Source organism: Balaenoptera acutorostrata, chromosome 3 (genome assembly GCF_949987535.1).
Source record: "Balaenoptera acutorostrata chromosome 3, mBalAcu1.1, whole genome shotgun sequence".
Classification (NCBI taxonomy): Eukaryota; Metazoa; Chordata; class Mammalia; order Artiodactyla; family Balaenopteridae; genus Balaenoptera; species Balaenoptera acutorostrata.
The window spans coordinates 74,534,544-74,548,017 of NC_080066.1; the positions used below are offsets into that span (position 1 = coordinate 74,534,544).

General features: G+C 44.9%; 1 protein-coding gene across 8 annotated transcripts in view; it reads right to left on the reverse strand.

The window, feature by feature from the left end:
* TLN2 (talin 2) overlaps nucleotides 1–13,474 on the reverse strand; it is a 446,766-nt gene that overhangs the window by 137,563 nt on the left and 295,729 nt on the right. For all 8 annotated transcript variants that reach the window (XM_057543407.1, XM_057543408.1, XM_057543401.1 and 5 more), the window contains 6 exons: nucleotides 11,086–11,194; nucleotides 10,109–10,317; nucleotides 9,163–9,261; nucleotides 4,304–4,471; nucleotides 2,781–3,075; nucleotides 1–167 (listed from right to left, as the gene is read on the reverse strand). In XM_057543407.1, the coding sequence (XP_057399390.1) occupies nucleotides 1–167; nucleotides 2,781–3,075; nucleotides 4,304–4,471; nucleotides 9,163–9,261; nucleotides 10,109–10,317; nucleotides 11,086–11,194 (1,047 nt within the window). The remainder of the gene's footprint in view (nucleotides 168–2,780; nucleotides 3,076–4,303; nucleotides 4,472–9,162; nucleotides 9,262–10,108; nucleotides 10,318–11,085; nucleotides 11,195–13,474) is intronic.

The window sequence follows — 13,474 nt, forward strand, 5'->3', positions numbered from 1 at the left end:
CTTTGCAGCCTCCACCATGCGAGCGGTAGAGTCAGCCAAGAGTTTGGCTGCTGCCAGGAGCTTCTTGGAATTCTCCATGTCGATTTCTGCTTCCGCATCTGACCTCATGGCGTTGACGAGGTCTGAGGTGGCCTGAGCCAGGACCCGGGCCTGGCGTACCATTTCACCTAGAGGGTGGGACAGAGGATGCAGTCTGTTTGTCTGCTTCCTAAAGCTCAGGGGAAACGTCAGGAGCCAGCACAGTCTTGTCTCTATTCCTCTGGCAAAAGGGACGAAGAGGAATGAGCCTCCATGCTCCATTCCTAAGCAATGAAGCCAAGTCAGATCCTGAACCAAAAATATTCCCTGTGGCTGCCAGGCCTGTCTACCCCCAATCACATCCAAGTTCAGTCTTTAACTGTGCGGGATAAAAATGACATAAGTAACCTAAGAGGAACCCTTTATAAAGAGAAGGCAGGGAACAAGATTATGTGGATTTATTATGTGCGTTTACGCTTAGTAAATACTTATATAGAAAATATTATTTACCTCACGTCAAAAGCCACTTACACAAAAGCCCCCATAATAAGCTCTTTGAGTAATGTGCACAAGAAAAATATTTTTAAATTTTGAGTCAATCTGCATGCTACGTAACACCAGATGAGTGGTATCACATAACCCACTCTATTTGTGTCACTTGGCTCTCACTCATAGGAAGCACAGACCCCAGTTTCATGCTCAAATGCTGAGATTTGCCTTGGCCCAGTCTTCCTATCAATTTTCTCTTTGCTCACCCTTTCCTTCCCAGCATTGATTTTGATCTCGTTATAAGTAATGGTTATTAGTAACTGGGATTTTACTGATATCTATTTCAACTTCCTTTTGGAAGTGGGAGGGGTACCATCATCAACATTAAAAATAAAACTACTCAAATATGAGCAATTTCCTCCCCTAAAGGTCATTTGTGAAGGACGAAGCACTGTTAACATTAAGGGGGAAAGAAGCTTTCACGAAAATCAAAAAATGCTCAATTCAAGGTACCCTGGATTGTATCCTGGGACAGTGACTGGACATTAGTGAAAAGTTGGTGAAATCTGAATAATGTCCGTAGTTTAGTTAATAGTAACATACCAATGCTCATCTCCCAGTTCTGACCAATGTCTCATGGCCTAAGGGAGATGCTAAAAAGGAGGGAAACTGGGAAGGGTACAGGAGAAGTCTATTACCCCAGCAACTTTACTGTATATAGAAAAAATATTCCACAATAAAAAGTTTATTAAAAAAAAATAAAAACAAAAGAACCAAAAAAATCCAGATGTGTGGAGCAGTGTCATCTCTTAAATCACTTAAGAAGGATAGAGAAAATCACAAGGTAATTTTCTTTAAAAATATACTCGTTAAGAAGTATTGCTCTGTGCTGAGGAAGAAGTAGGAAAATAGACTTCTTACAAACTCCTGGTAGGGCTGCAAATTGTGGAACCTTTCTGGAGAGAAATTTCAGACACGTTTAAAACAAAAAATGTACATACTTATTGGCCCAGAAATTCAACTGATAGGAATTTATCCTACATATACTCCCCAAAGTAAACAGAGATATTTTTACAAGAATGGTTACTGCAATATTAATTTTGTAAAACAAACAGAAACTTGGAAACCACCTAAATGTCCATTAAAAGACAACTGGTTAAGTAGATTATAATGCATTCATTGAATAGAATACTATGCTGTCATTAAAAAGATTAGTGTATAGGTCAACATGAAGAAATTTTCTAATATATTCAGTGAAAAAGGTTGCAGAAGAGTATGTGTAACAGAATTCCATTAATATGAAAATAAAGAGGGTGTTGTACATACATATAAATGTCAGTAGGAAGATTGAACATTTCTGCAAAGATGAAACAGAAATTGATAAGTGGTCAATTCTAGAGATTTAGATGGGATAGTGATGGGCTGGGTCTGGGGAGATGTAATTTTTAACTAATAGACTGAAAAGGTGCATTTTACATATATACATACATACATATATATGTATATCGTGATGTTTGACATCTTAGAAAAACCTTTCTGCTTGGAAAGAGACTGCCCCTCCCAGAGCTAGCCAATACTTAGAGATAGTAAAGGGTCTAGCCAAGAGCATGGTGGTAAACTACCCAATCCAGAGTCATCCTCTGTCTGGTCCCTACAGCCCAGGAGGCAATATTCCTCTGCCTTCATCATCCCAGAGCCATGGACCAGGCAACTAGGGATCACCCCTATAAGGGTAGAGCCAGCTGAAATTATTCAGACTAGCCAAGCTTAAGCTGTTCATCTTGCTTCATCTTGCCTTTCCCACAGAAATCCCAATATAGGTGGTGGCCTAAGCTCTCTCCTCAATCCTGTCTTCTGCCATCTGATCAGAACTTGATGCTTCCCCTGTGACCCTGTGTGACACGCAGTGACCCCCTGTCTGGGACCTGTCAGTACAATAAACTTCATTCCAAGCCTCATTCTTGCCTCCCCCTGTGGCTGCACCAACTTTACTGTATCCAACATGGACATTCTTGGAACAAAAGGGATTTACTGTGTATCTAAATTATTAAATAAAGATACCCTAGTTAACGTTAAGTCTTTCAGTGTTGCTGGGACAGGCACATTAGGAGTCTCAAATCTTCTTCCCAGCCTCAGGGAAGAAGTGTCTGACTGAGGCGGATGAGAACTTGCCCTTTTGCCAGATGTCCAGGCAACCATCGTCCGACTCACTCACAATCATCACCATCGGGAAACCCTAAACCGACCGGCCCACCCACAGACCAGCCCCTCACCAGCGTCGCCCATGGAGCTGAAGATGCTCTCGGTGACACACATGATGGTGTCGGTGGCCTGGTCATAGCGACCAATGGGCTCGCCTCGGCTGGCGAACTGTCGCACATGCTGCAGGAGATCGTGGAGGGCCTGGCTGACCACACTGGCCGCCGCGCTGACCTGCTTCAGCAGCTCAGTGTCGTCCGTGGCTGCCTGGCAGGCGTGGACGCAGTTCTCCACTGAGCGGTCCACGAGCTTCCCTGCTTCAATCAGCTGCTCCTGGCACACAGGGGAGCTGATGGTGGGGCTCACGACCTGAAGCGAGACAGGAGTGGGTCTTGGTTACCGTGGGACAACTCTGGTCTCCAGCGCCCACTAGCATTTCCACCACATCCTTCCGTGGTCTGGGCCTCAGTTCCTTATTTATAGGACCAGGGATTCAACCAAACCATCACTGAGGTTTCTCATACTTCACCATTTCACTTTGTGATTTTAGATGCCCGTTAACTTTCATCTCCATTAGGGCTCTGTAACCACGGATACTACTGACTACTTCTGTAGAGAGAAATTTCTGATATTTGCCATCTATACCTCCTGCTCTTAGGAACCTCTGAATTGAGTCTTCTGAGCTGAGATAAAGACTATGTAAAAGAATTATATTTTTTTCCAGAGGAATATATTATATTTCCTGGAACTCTGCCTCATGGTACTTGAAAGATTAGGGGAGTTGTGTCAGTAATCTGTGATACTAGGATGGTGAACAAGGAAAGCAGGAGGGAGACCATCAGTGACCCCTCTGACGGATGTTGCAAATCCTCCGATAGGACCAGAAATGCCAGGCTGAACCAGATTACACATCTGTACAATATGTTATGTCATCAGGTTGAGAAACAGATGGCTCCCATCTTGTGACACGTCATCTCAGCAAAGATACACACGGTTGAGTGGAAAGGGTATCTGAAGTCAGACTGGCCCGAGTTGCAACCCTAGTCCTGCCACTTAACGATTTCTGTGGCTGTAATCAGTAACATCTAAGGGCCTCAGTTTCCTCTTCAGTAAACCGGGGATGATGGTGCTTAATGAAGTAATGTATTACACAGAGAGTGTACATCCTAACTGGCAACCATGAACTTCATCATTACCTCCTTCTGATTCTGTGCAGTGCAGAAAGGGCTCCCGTGGACTCTGCGGATTACTACTGAACCCATGTATAATGCTGTAACTGCACAATCCAAGAGCTCTTTGTGCACAGGGGTAAAGAAGACATACTGAGAAGTCCAAAGGGGAGACGCAGCAATTGGCATGTAGAAATGGCAATTAGATACAAGAAGCACCACTGCCTGAGGACTTGAACAAGGAAAAAATGATTAAAGAATTGGACATCTTATGCTAAAATCCTGTCATGTCCCCTAAAAGACACCTGAAGCAAGCTCTAAGCCTTACACAATTTTAACAAGTTCTGCCCCTGGTTCCTCCCAATGACTGGAGGCAGATAAGAGCGTGTGACACTCTGTAGAAAGGGCTGGGGTGCCAGCTGGCTTACCTTGGCACACGCCACAAGCTGGGAGGTGGAGAGGGCACACTGGGTGGCGGCAGCAATCACCCTGTTCTGTAGGACTGTGTCTTCAGCCACTTGGGCAACATTCTTTGCCTTTAGGACCAACATGGCAGCAGCATTGGCAACAGCTTTGGCCAAACTCATTAAGACGTCCTAAGAAAAGGGAAAAAAAAAAAAATCGTCATTTATATTTTCCTAATCACTCTTCACAGCCTGAAAGTAAAGTGTGGTGTCCACTTAAACATTTTATTAAAATTCCATTTGACCTTTTTCCTTCAGTACTTTAGAATAATATTTTTCCATTTATTTTTCTGAAATGTCAAGTTAGCCTGAGAGCTAATTAAGGAAGGAGACTTACATCCTAATAACACAGTCTCCTATACGTTAAGCGGCATAGGTTTCAATCCAAAATAGGTTATTGTGAGGGCAAGGCTTGTATTTTAACCACTGACTCACATTTGTGCACTTAAACAACACTTCGAATCTTGACAACATCTCCTGAGTATGTGGTGGATCAGCTGAAAATATATACTATGAGCAGTAGGAAGGATAAAATTCATGGCCTCCATGTCATCATGCCCCACTATAACTTGAAAATTTATTTTTCTGATTTCTACTTTGCACAAGATCCAAGTTGTCATCAGAAATTCAGCCACATCTTGGCCTCCAGAGGGCAACGTTGAACATGCACGGAGAGCACCTCCAGCTCAAGAGCCCATGAACGCTCTGAACATAAGTTACTCTCAGTGTTCTGTAGCCTTCTGGATGGAGATTAATTATTATGAAAAGTGGAAAGGGAGCCTACATAAATAAACCGGCTACAAGAAGACCTCACTGAAGATGCAAGGAGCTCTGAGCCTTTAAAGATCAGTTTATGCTTCAAGTCAACACAAAGGCTTTCTGCCTGCAGGATGGAGAATCCTCTGACTTAGCCCATCAGATTTGTCACCCATTTCTGTGACCTGAAGAATCACCACTGCTACGTTTAATTCACTTCTTGGCTTTTAATACTGAAGGTCATTTATTTGGTTTGGAAATGCCTTCCCAAACATATAAGCCATTATTATTTTGAACATGTCAAGGCTTTCTCCCTGCAGGATGGAGAATCCTCTGACTTAGCCCATCAGATTTGTCACCCATTTCTGTGACCTGAAGAATCACCACTGCTACGTTTAATTCACTTCTTGGCTTTTAATACTGAAGGTCATTTATTTGGTTTGGAAATGCCTTCCCAAACATATAAGCCATTATTATTTTGAACATGTCAAGGCTTTCTCCCAGAGGAGATGTGGTCAGAAGTCTTTATTAATTCCTCAGATAATGAAAAGCACTTTTGATTCTGAATGCAAAGGGCACCACAGAGTCTTTACAACAAGATATTTCATGAGAAGATATACTGGGAAGAGTGTTTAGCCTGTACAATTTTACACACAGCAAAGACTATATCTTATCCAGGCAAATCAGAAACCCATGAATCCACCAAATAAGCAGCTTTTAAAATGGACAACAACAAAGCAGGCTGAAAGGAACAGTTTGGTCCAGCCTTTTTTAGGTCTCTGGTGTTTCCTGGATGTCCAAGGAAAAACCACAGCCTGTGGTGCTGAAAGCTGAAGATGCCTTTGGGATCTGACTGGCACTCATCTGTCATACAACTTCTAGAAACTGCTCCCAACATGGCCTGCAAAGTTACAGTTCTTGGACATCTATCTCAATGCTCAGTGAAAACAAAATTTGAATGTCACAAATTATTATCAAGATTTTTAAAAGCAGTCTTCCCCAAATGGGTCAAAGTATTCCTTCCCTTGATAGGGATCCATCTTTTCACCCAGGGACCAAGATTTGGTCATGCAAACCCTTGATTGTTCTAAAGGACTTTGTTAGACTGATTTATAGAAATCCTGCTCCTCCTACTAATTTTGTCCCAGAAAAAAACAAATACAGTTAGAAAAAGAACGTGATACTATGGCTATAGTTGCTGACAAGGCCCTTGTCAAACTTTTCAACAAGACCACTATTATGCAGCTCATGTAAAATAAATCTTTGTTAACTCTGGGAACATGCAGTACATTGAAAACTCAATAAAAAGCTCCAAGATAGGATCTCAAGAATCAGAAAAACAGAGAGTAAGAAATCCAATGTCAGTAAGCCAGGGGCTACTCATAACTGGAGGAGGTTGTAGGATCACCTTACTGCCCTGGTGTTTACCTAGAGAACGGGAAACATTCAAGCCAGGCCTTCCCCTGTTAAGAAAGCCTCCACGGGACCTACCCTAAACTTGAACCTGCTTCCCTAGCACATCTGCATAGAAGCAGACATTAGGAGGCAGAGTTTGCATTTACACTGTGATGGAAACAGTCTGTCAAAGAAAAAAAAGAGGAAAATCTTAAAAAAAAAACAAAAAACACCTCAAGGCAGGGACTTCTCTGGTGGCACAGTGGTTAAGAATCTGCCTGCCAATGCAGGGGTCACGGGTTCGATCCCTGGTCCGGGAAGATCCCACATGCTGCGGAGCAACTAAGCCTGTGTGCTGCAACTGCTGAGCCTGCGCGCCTAGAGCCCACACACCGCAAAGAAGAGTAGCCCCCGCTCGGCGCAACTAGAGAAAGCCCATGTGCGGCAGTGAAGACTCAACACGGCCAAAAATAAATACATACATACATACATACATACATACATACATACTCAAGGATATATGAGATGCCTTAACGAAGAACTGTGACTTCCCTCTCAATCTTCCCAAACACTTTGGAAAATAAGTTGACTGCTTCAAGATAATTAAGCCTAGTAAACCAACAGATGGATCTCGTATTTACGCAATTCCTAAGTAGGTACCTACCTACAAAGAATTACTTGCTCTAATACAGAATGCACAGGACAACACAAGGGGAGTTTGGGGATCTGACTAAGGGGAAGTCAGGATGGGGACATAATTAGCTTGGCTTTAGTGAGATGTATTTATGTGGTCTACAGTTAATTCTGTTTATAGTTATTACTGGCCATTCCAGCACAGAAATGGCTTCCAGAAATACTCCTACCATCCATTATGGGTCTCAGCCTCCATGATCACATGAATGTTCATGCACTGAATGTCTCATTGTATTGCAGGATCTGAATGAGTGCTATGTTCCCAGCACCCCAGGAATGTGGAGAGTAGAGAAGGTACATGTTTCATGTATCCACAACATACATGACCATGTCTTAGCGTAACTGACACATCTTGAGGTGATGAAGTTTGGCAGTTCTAGACAAAATAGCAAGCAAAATTGCCCCCTTTGAAGCAACTTGAATGCTAATGGAAAGTTGAATGATCCTTTTATTCTGAATTCTACAGAAATCCCAAACATTGAACCTGACATAGGATTTGGAAAAGGGCATCTTCCAGAGAACAAGGGCTCAAACTATAACAGTTTAATTAGAATGTATTTGTATGTTACTTGTAAAATGAAGACTTAGGAGGATGAGGAATGAAAGGCATGTGCCCATAAGTACGTGAAGAGTTCATCTGAGCCTGAAGATCCCTGGCAGAAGGCCTCCGCACCCCATCTGTGGGGGCTGGGAATAGAGGCAGACAGGTTGAGATCTTGTCTGAGCTGGCAGTGCATCCAGCCAGCTGCAAACAGTGGCTACAGCTGATCCCCAGAGGACATGTCCCTGGTATTGAAAAAAAAAAGGGGGTGACAAAAAAGACTGCCACACTTGTGGTTTTGGATATGACACAGACAAGAGACCCAGCTCTAAACACAAAGGAAAGCCTGTCCTATGTGTGAGCAGAGTGTAAGGGAGTGCCCGTATTTTCACTCTTACATGTGAACTCAAGAATGATGCAATTAGGGACTTCCCTGGTGGTGCAGTGGTTAAGAATCCTCCTGCTGGGGAAGGGGAAGCTGGGACGAAGTGAGAGAGTAGCATGGACATATATACACTACCAAATGTAAAATAGATAGCTAGTGGGAAGCAGCCACATAGCACAGGGAGATCAGCTCGGTGCTTTGTGACCACCTAGAAGGGTGGCTAGGGAGGATGGGAGGGAGGCTCAAGAGGGATGGAATATGGGGATATATGTATACTTACAGCTGGTTCACTTTGTTGTACAGCAGAAACTAACACAACATTGTAAAGCAATTATACTCCAATGAAGATATTAAAAAAAAAAAAAAAGAATCCACCTGCCAATGCAAGGGACACAGGTTCGATCCCTGGTCTGGGAAGATCCCACATGCCGCAGAGCAACTAAGCCCGCGAACCACAACTACTGAGCCCACGCGCCTAAAGCCCATGCTCCGCAACAAGAGAAGCCACTGCAATGAGAGCCCGCGCACCGCAACGAACAGTAGCCCCCCTTGCCGCAACTAAAGAAAGCCCGCACACAACAACGAAGACCCAACACAGCCAAAAATAAATAAATTTATGTTAAAAAATAAAAAAATTTTTAAAAAGTAATGTCTTCATTAAAAAAACAAAGAAAAAAGAATGATGCAATTAAAAACCGCCACAAATAGATAAAACAAGCTTGGCTGTGAGTTGATAATTCTAGAGGTTGGGTGGTTGATATAAGGGTGGTTGTGACATTATTCCGTCCATATTTGTGTTCGAAGAAAGTGTAGCATGCTGACTAATGAGAACAGTTAAGTAAGTGTTTCAAAGTGGTGATGCATGATGTAAGTGAAATGAGTCTTTCAATTAAAAATTCTTTTTCTTTAGCACATAAAGACCACACTCCGAGATAATCCACCTTCATCTTTTTTTTGTCAGCTCAAGGAAGACTCAGTTTTCCATTACCTTCTCCCTGCTTGGGTCTAAGGCCATCGCTTAGGCTCCAAGATTATGGGCTGCAAATATCTTACCTGGAATCGCTCATCAGTCTCATTCTCTCCGATCTGCCGCAGAAGATCGCCACTGGCTTGTCCAATGCTTCCAGCGGCGGTCAAAACTGTCTGTCGAGGCTATGAACACAGAGCACATCTTAGTGGGAAAGAGAATGCGTTGCCTCCCCAGCGCCATGAGACAGGGCAGTGCAGGAAGAGGAATCCTACAGGATGGCCTCCTCCTGCACCTCAGTGAGACCCTTGAACTATCTGCCAGACGGGAGACATACACGTCCTGGTGGAATCTGTGCAAGGAAATGCCTGTGGCTCACAAACCAGCAACGGCTGCATAGGTGTGAAATGTTCAAATAATGAGCCTCAATCAGCTGGTAGGAAATTAGCGTACAGACTTGTATCCCCTTTAAATGTGTATTGGTGGGCTTCCCTGGTGGCGCAGTGGTTGAGAATCTGCCTGCCAATGCAGGGGACACGGGTTCGAGCCCTGGTCTGGGAAGATCCCACATGCCGCGGAGCAACTGGGCCCGTGAGCCACAATTACTGAGCCTGCGCGTCTGGAGCCTGTGCTCCGCAATAAGAGAGGCCGCGATAGTGAGAGGCCCGGGCACCGCGATTAAGAGCGGCCCCCACTTGCCGCGGCTAGAGAAAGCCCTCGCACAGAAACGAAGACCCAACACATTCATAAATAAATAAATTTAAATGTGTATTGGTCATGTGTGTTAGTTTCTGAGGTTACATCTAATCAAGTACCCTTGGGTTGGGGAAAGGAGGCTTCCTACTAAGAGCTCAACCAGTCTCAAAGGTTGAACCATGGTTTCTGCACCCAGTTCACCAACTCCAAACCCCAGAGTGTGGAAACATGAGTCGTCAGGATGGAGGGGACAGCTCAGGAAGCAAGAACCGCATGGGACCCAAAGGCTGCACCTCCCTCATCAGAACCCGAGTGACTGATGGCCCCAAAGCTCACCTCTCCAGAAGTCGGCTGCACAGCTTTCAGCAAATCCGACACGGCCCCGGCGAGGGTCCTGGCGGCTCTGAGCAAGTCCTCCCCGCTGCCCACCTCGTCGTCCATGAGGGCCGCCAACAGCTTCACGCCCTTGGACATCTCCGTCAGGTTGGAAGAAATGGTGGTGATGGCACATCCCACAGCCGTGTAGTCGGTGTCTGCAGGGTCACCTGGGACAGAGAAGGACCATCACCATCAAGGGAGGGCGGTGAAGGTCGAGGGGAGCCCAGGTGGACAGGAGACAGGGTAACACTGGCAGCAGAACCCTGCCCCCACCAACGACGCCCCCATCCTGCAGGAGTCAGACGTCTCCCCATCACCAAGGTGCTGCTCTTCATGGGGTCCTTTTACCCCGAAGCCTCGTATATTAAGATACTGAGCACGTGCACCTTTAAAACTCCCAAGGAAGAATCAGCATCTCACGGCCCTTTTCAGAAGGCTGCTCCAAGGTCAGCCGCTTGGAGAGGTCAACTCTACCCCTGAGCCACTGCAACGCTGCTTGGTGAAGCCAAGATCTTCCCTGGCTCACAAGTGACAGCGCAAGGCTGGGAGTCGTGCTATACAGAGGAGACCACGGCTGGACAAGACAGAAGAAGGCACCCATGACTGCTAGTCATCCAAAACCACTTTGAGACTGTAAGCTCTCAGAAGGGAGAACATGGCCTCAATATACTTTGAAGTATGTCCAGCAGCTTGACGAACAATGAGAAGAGCTGAATAAGTGCTTTTTACTGATGATGCGTGATACAGACAAAAAGGCATGAGATGTTCACCGCATTTCTCCTGGGTCAGTGCGAGAAAATGTCTGAAGCATTGTGAGGGCCTAATAATAGACTTTCCCCTCAGAATAGGAAAAATCTGTTGTTTCAATCAAAGAATAAGAACTTCTTTTTTTTTTAACAAAACCACAATACACCACAAATTCCTCAGGGACTTACCGGCTGTGAGGTTAACAACTGAAGCTGTTCCAGCTGTGATGGCATCGACTTGAGAGTGGATTTCATGTTTGGATTCGTCGACTTTATTCTGAACCCATACCCTAGACGCCTGCAAAACCAGACAACTTCATGACAAAATTGCCGCACAGGATTACCCAGGAAACCAGAGAAGGCATGCCATAAAATAAGACCAGCGTTTTGGCCACACTCTTCTCACTGGGCCAGCACCAACGAGGCCCTCAAGTCACCTTGAACGATGTCCTGAACAGGCTTCTTGCTCATGCACTCGTGCTGAATGGCATGTAAATTCTCAGTGCTTTTTACTCACGTTATGTTTTCTTTAAGATCTTGGAGAGAAAAATTCTGTGGCTTTATGTAGGTAAATTCAATTTAAAAAATGAAAATAATTAGTATCTCATAATAATACCGCCCAGTGGCAACAACAAGTGTTGCTAATTTTCATCTTGTTTTTTAGAGAATGGGGTTAGAATTAGGGTGTTCTAGCTCATGAGTGTTCTATCAGCATAGCGATTGTCTTTGGTTCACAAGATGAATGTCGTGTTGACGTGGCACCTTTCCTGGTAGGGTTCTGGGAGGTGGTTGTCAAGACCCCTGCTCTGGATCCAGCTCTACCACTAACAAATGATATGACTTTGAGCACATTTCTCCCAACTCCTGTGCCTTTCATTTCTTCTACTGTGGAATCTCACTCAATGGTCTTTTAAAACCTTTCCAGTTCGGGGCTTCCCTGGTGGCGCAGTGGTTGAGAATCTGCCTGCCAATGCAGGGGACACGGGTTCGAGCCCTGGTCTGGGAAGATCCCATATGACGCGGAGCAACTGGGCCCGTGAGCCACGATTACTGAGCCTGCGCGTCTGGAGCCTGTGCTCCGCCACAAGAGAGGCCGCGATAGTGAGAGGCCCGCGCACTGCGATGAAGAGTGGCCCCTGCTTGCCACAACTAGAGAAAGCCCTCGCACAGAAACGAAGACCCAACACAGCCATAAAATAAATAAAAATAAATAAATTTAAAATAGTACCACTATAGAATTTCAAAACATTAAAAAAAAAATGAAATAAAGGGATAATTCTCAGCTCTCTCTCTAAAAAAAAAAAAACCTTTCTAGTTCTTATACTTCATGTTCATTTGACCCTATAAATAGCAAATTCTGCTTTTGGCTGTTTCTGGTCTTAGCCAATAAATGCTCATTTACACTGGTAATGATGATCCTATGGTAATATAAGGTGCTGATCTGCTTCCCAAAACATTCCTAAAATATTCATCTTGGTTCAGCGTATGTCTAGCACTAAAATATTTCATATACTAACTCTTTGAAAACTGGTGAAGCAAGAATATTAAATCCAGATATTTTAAAATTTGCTCTCACAACTGTGCTGGATATGGGAGTCTGCCATATGGATTTTCACTCTCAAGTCCCCCAAAGCAAAATATTTAATGACTTCAGGGACCTGGGAGAAACAGCACTACAGATGCTGCACCCTGCAGGTGCACAAGTACACGAATGAAAAACACCGAGCAGGGAGAACTTGGAGGCAGTTATCCTGGCTGGACAAGATGAGGCTACAGATTGTGTCTTGGTTCTGGCCCTACGATGGTCCAGCAGTCTTAAAGCAGTGCTCTTCAACCCTGGCTGCATATTAGAATCACAACAGGGAGATGAAAACCCACTGATACCCAGGCCCCACCCCCAGCAACACTGATCTGTTTGGTCTGACCTGGGCCCTAGGCTTCGTCCTTAAAACTCCTCAGGTGATTTTAACGTGCGAAGCAGGGCAGGGAAGGACAGTGATAGCCAGTGGTGTGCAAATGTGTACACAAAACAGTTAGGAACTTTACTAAAATGCAGATTCTGATGCGGAAGTTTGGGGTAAGGCCTAAGATTCTGCACCTCTCGCAAGATCCTAAGTGCTGCCAATGCCGCTGGCCTGTGGATCACGTTTTAAGCAGCAAGGGGCTAGACGATTTCATGCCGCAGCAGCTACAGGAAGGCAGCTGATCGCCCTGCCTCACTGAAAAGCTCAGTAGTAGTGACCCAGTGGTTTGGGAAGCATGGTCTCTGGACGAGGAGCAGCAGCACCTGAGAACTTGCTGGAAATGCACGTTCTCAGACCCCACCCCAGACCTACTGAGTCAGAAACAATGGGGGAGGGGCCCAGCCATCTGTTTTAGCAAGCCCTCTGAATGACTCCGATGCTTGCTCAAGGGTGTGAACCACTGGTAAACACTAACAACAAACCTAGCTGATACTCACTGGGCTCTCACTGTGTGTTAGGTGCGGGACTGAGAACTCTTTACGTGATTGGATTGTTGGGTCTTCACCACAGCCCTGCTCAGGGATGACAAAATGGAGGCTTAGAGAGAGTAAGCT